The sequence below is a fragment of the Pygocentrus nattereri genome, chromosome 1 (assembly GCF_015220715.1).
Source record: "Pygocentrus nattereri isolate fPygNat1 chromosome 1, fPygNat1.pri, whole genome shotgun sequence".
Classification (NCBI taxonomy): Eukaryota; Metazoa; Chordata; class Actinopteri; order Characiformes; family Serrasalmidae; genus Pygocentrus; species Pygocentrus nattereri.
The window spans coordinates 84,955-90,000 of record NC_051211.1 but is presented as its reverse complement, the minus strand read 5'-3'; the positions used below and the strand labels follow the sequence as shown (position 1 = coordinate 90,000).

The 5,046-nt window shown below is 47.1% G+C and overlaps 1 protein-coding gene across 1 annotated transcript in view; it reads left to right on the top strand.

Moving 5' to 3' along the window:
* The window catches only part of paqr7a (progestin and adipoQ receptor family member VII, a), a 4,552-nt gene extending 691 nt beyond the window's left edge, over positions 1-3,861 (top strand). Inside the window, exon 2 of the mRNA XM_017686558.2 lies at positions 1,457-3,861. Coding sequence (XP_017542047.1) covers positions 1,479-2,549 — 1,071 coding nt within the window. The 5' untranslated portion in view covers positions 1,457-1,478 and the 3' untranslated portion in view covers positions 2,550-3,861. The remainder of the gene's footprint in view (positions 1-1,456) is intronic.
* Positions 3,862-5,046: the final 1,185 nt, after the last annotated feature.

The following is a 5,046-nucleotide window of genomic DNA, read 5'->3' as shown; positions in this document are numbered from 1 at the left end:
GGAGGGAGGAGTGAAGAGTGAGGAGGCAGGGGACCGGGAGGGAGGAGTGAAGAGTGAGGAGGCCAGGAGGGAGGAGTGAAGAGTGAGGAGGCAGGGGACCGGGAGGGAGGAGTGAAGAGTGAGGAGGCCAGGAGGGAGGAGTGAGGAGTGAAGAGTGAGGAGGCAGGGGGCACGAGGGAGGAGTGAGGAGGCAGGGGCCGGGAGGGAGGAGTGAAGAGTGAGGAGGCAGGGGGCACGAGGGAGGAGTGAGGAGGCAGGGGGCACGAGGGAGGAGTGAGGAGGCAGGGGCCGGGAGGGAGGAGTGAAGAGTGAGGAGGCAGGGGACCGGGAGGGAGGAGTGAAGAGTGAGGAGGCCAGGAGGGAGGAGTGAGGAGTGAAGAGTGAGGAGGCAGGGGGCACGAGGGAGGAGTGAGGAGGCAGGGGGCACGAGGGAGGAGTGAGGAGGCAGGGGGCACAAGGCTTTTCCTGCCTGGTTCGGGTTTTTAAACATGCAGATAAAGACGAGTTAAAAACGTGAAGCTCCGTGTTTATAAGCCGATTTTCTGCTGTAAGCGGCGTTTTTATATTAGGCATAATTCACTTCTACACCATCAAATTCACACTTATTAATAAAGGGTTATTAATAAACATCAAAGCGAAACACACATGCATAAAATATGATGCTTGTTTAATCAGCTCAGTCAGCAAATCCGGCAGTGCGGACGGCTTTAACCCGAGAAAAGTGACGTTAATAATCACAGTGATGACGTTATTTAACTCTCAGTCACAGCCAATCAGAACGGTCCTAATGATGCTTTTAAAAGCCCCCAGCAGAAAAATAACGGGTACGCTCTTAAAAACGACGGTTCTGCAAGGGTTCTTTAGTAAAAATGGTTCTGTAAAACACTTCTAGAATGATTTTAAGTGTATGTACACTTCATTAACTGTGTTTTATTTATATTATCCTTGTTTAAAGTAAAGTTTACTAGTTTATTCTGATTTGATTGTTTTACTTTTATGATTTATTATTTTTATTTGTTGCATTTGATCTTTTTTTACAGCTCAGTTTGTTCAGTGTCTGTTTTCTGTATCGGCTGCACTGTAAACGAGACTCTCACTGAACTCTGAGTTTAAATAAAGGCTGATCGATTTGCAGGCAAGTGGACGTGGCAGGACTGTGTGAAGTCCAGCAGGTCCTGCTGATCAGTTTAATCATGTTTATACTTCATTAAGCTTTTATTTGAGAAATTGCATTATTCCCTCATCTGGGCCTTTAAAGGGTTAAACAAATAAGGGCAAAGCCCAGACCGGCTGACACTCCTGCGCTGTGGATCGTGTCCGGGGGTCCGTGTTGTGCTGGCGGGTTCTGTTTTCGCTCTGTGTGAATCTGAATCGTTAAAACAGGAGAAACGGTGAAGAAACAGGAAGTGAGTCAATGTCATTTCTTAATTGTCTGATTGTTCTCGGCCCCCCCCAGTCACACACCTCTACACATTGCCATGGCAACCACAGCGATGGAGAAGATTGGCTGGCTGTTCATTAACCTGCAGCAGGTGAGGCGGGTGCCACAGAAGCTGAGAGAGGCGGTGCCCTCCGTGCCCCCCACGGTGCGAGAAGCCGAGGTGCCCAGCTTTTTCCGCGAGCGCTACGTCCACACCGGCTACCGACCGCTGCATCAGAGCTGGAGATACTACTTCCTGTCTCTGTTTCTGCGCCACAACGAGACCGTAAACGTGTGGACGCACCTGCTGGGTGCGCTGGTGGTCCTCGCCCAAGCGGCTCAGCTGGCGGAGAGCGTGGATTTTCTGGGTGATCCTCACAGTTGGCCGCTGCTGGTTCTCCTCCTGTCCTCTGCAACCTACCTGACCTTCAGCGCCTTGGCTCACCTGCTCGGTGGCAAATCCGAGTTCGTCCATTATGGCTTCTACTTCCTGGATTACGTGGGCGTGGCGCAGTACCAGTGCGGCAGCGCCGTGGCACATTTTTATTACGCCGTGGAGCCGAGCTGGTACGAGCGCGTGAGCGGGATCTTCATGCCTGTGGCGAGTTTGCTCAGCTGCCTGTTCTGTGTGGGCAGCTGTTACGGAAAGTACCAGAACTACAGCCTTCCGTCCTGGGTGCGTAAGGTGGGTCAGGTGGTGCCCTCGGCTCTGGCCTACGTTTGGAACACCAGCCCTGTGGTTCATCGCATTGGGCTCTGGTACCTGTCCGACTCCAGAAGCGACCGTGCAGTGATGTTCCACTGTGGTCAGGTGATCTTTTTTCTGTGCGGCGCGTTCTTCTTCACCCACCCTCTGCCCGAGCGCCTGTTCCCGGGTCACTTTGACTTTCTGGGTCAGGGTCACCAGCTGTTCCACATGTTCCTGGCACTCTGCACTCTCTCCCAGATCCACGCCTCGTACCTGGACTACCTCGACCGGAGACACATCTACACTCATCTCCACGGTGACGGAGCAGCACTGAATTTCTCTCTGCTGTACGTGGTGACGATGGCGGTCGGCGCTCAGATCGCTGCCTGCGTGATGAAGAAAGTTAAAAACCTGCTGGAATGTGAGAAAAAGGCCAAGTAAAGACAGAAAGACCTTCGAAAGTAGTTTGCACTTTTGCCCAAGTGCACTTACAGACCTGCATTCCATAAATGTTGGGACAGTGTGTGAAATCCAGATAATAACATGAACATTGTGAAAGTCCACTTTTACCTGTATTTGAACTAAATGGACCAGAACAAAGACGAGATAATTGATATTGTATCTTGACCACTGTATTGTTTTTTTATAAATACACATTCATTCTGAAACTGAAGGCTGCAACATGTTCCAAACGGAGTAAGTCTGTCCTCTGCACAGCGGAAGTCACCCATCAACAACATCCAGAAACGCCGCCGACTTCTCTGGGCTCAGGCTCATCTGAAACGGACTGAAGCTCAGTGGAAGCTCTTTTGGACTGACCCGCCCGCTTCTCCAAAAAAAACATGAAGCACATGCGAATTTCAAGCAGCCCAAACAACTGAGCAGCTGAAGACTCGTCTAACAGAACAATGTCAAAAATCATGAATCAGTTTTAAGTCTTTAGTTCCTTAAACGATTATTAAGAGCTGCTTAAGGAAAGCTGAAGGCAGTGTGATGACGTGTGGGACATCTTACAGGCATCCGATTTGGAATTAGCATATTACAAAAAACACAAACGTTCCTGAGGAGAAATAATAATGCTTTTTTATTGTTTTCAGTCTAATGCAGGTCAAACACAGTTTACTGAGGTTTGTAGATTTTCCTCTTTCTGTGTTTGGTTGCTGGACTGTGTCGGTCATTCAGCCTCAGAAACTAACGACCATCAATTCAGCAGTGAACCAGTTTCAGCATGAATCTGATTAGCCGTTTAAACTTTCTACACTCTGCAGTATTTTAATTGTATTTGTCACAAATGCAGTTATTTAACATGTTTTGTTTTGGGAACACTGACAAACTTATGGTTACATTTTTATATAAAACGTTAAAATGAGTTTTTTATGTAAACAACAAACGTTCAAGCACAGTGTTTAACAGGTTCTGTTTCAGTGCTGTTTATAATGCTCTCGTCCACTTTGACTCCTTACAGGTGTTCACACAGTGAAGGAGGGGGGGTCAGTGAGGAGCAGATTATTGGGAGGGGTCAGGGTAGAGCAGATTATTTGGAGGGGTCAGTGAGGTCTCTGTGTATCCTTTAGCCTGTAGCCTCAGCCCATAAACATCATACTTAAGGTGGCACCGGGGATTGTCTCGAAGGGACAAGGTGAGGCTGAGTGGACGAGGGCAGTTAAAGCCGGTGTTGTAACAGGCAGTCAGACTTATCAGTGTACATGTTTCTGCAAAATTTTGTTTAATCTAATAAAAGTAGTTGTGGTCAGTTAATGGTCAGTATCGTTTTTTAGCAGGTAGGTGCACAGATAGGGTGGGAGCTTATGGTCAGTGTGTGTTATAACTGTATTTATAAGGCCATTCTTCAGGATCTGTTCCAGGGAGGTCCAGTTAGAGCATGTAGACAGGAGACCTGACTGTCAGACACTAGTTGGCTCTCCAGAGCAAGTCTAAAATAAATAGATATTGATAGGGAGCTTTTGGGGGAATCAGAGTTAAAAAACGTTTGTTTTGCACAAAAAATGCACAAAGATTTGGACACAGAAAAACAAACTATTTCAGCACTATTTATTATTTTATACTATTTATTTTTTTAATCAGCTCTCAGTAGCAGTAACACTAACCAATCAGCTCTCAGTAGCAGTAACACTAACCAATCAGCTCTCAGTAGCAGTAACACTAACCAATCAGCTCTCAGTAACAGTAACACTAACCAATCAGCTCTCAGTAGCAGTAACACTAACCAATCAGCTCTCAGTAACAGTAACACTAACCAATCAGCTCTCAGTAGCAGTAACACTAACCAATCAGCTCTCAGTAACAGTAACACTAACCAATCAGCTCTCAGTAGCAATAACACTAACCAATCAGCTCTCAGTAGCAGTAACACTAACCAATCAGCTCTCAGTAGCAGTAACACTAACCAATCAGCTCTCAGTAACAGTAACACTAACCAATCAGCTCTCAGTAGCAGTAACACTAACCAATCAGCTCTCAGTAGCAGTAACACTAACCAATCAGCTCTCAGTAACAGTAACTCTAACCAATCAGCTCTCAGTAGCAGTAACGCTAACCAATCAGCTCTCAGTAGCAGTAACGCTAACCAATCAGCTCTCAGTAGCAGTAACGCTAACAAATCAGCTCTCAGTAGCAGTAACGCTAACCAATCAGCTCTCAGTAGCAGTAACGCTAACCAATCAGCTCTCAGTAGCAGTAACGCTAACCAATCAGCTCTCAGTAGCAGTAACGCTAACAAATCAGCTCTCAGTAGCAGTAACGCTAACCAATCGGCTCTCAGTAGCAGTAACACTGACCAATCGGCTCTCACGGTGATCAGTCACGAGTTCTAAGTGCTCCACAATTGCTCGACCACATTCCTGAACAGAAAGCTCCAAATCCCAAGGTTCTCATAATGAGCACAGATGCCCTCTGAGTAAAACGGCATGGCCATTTG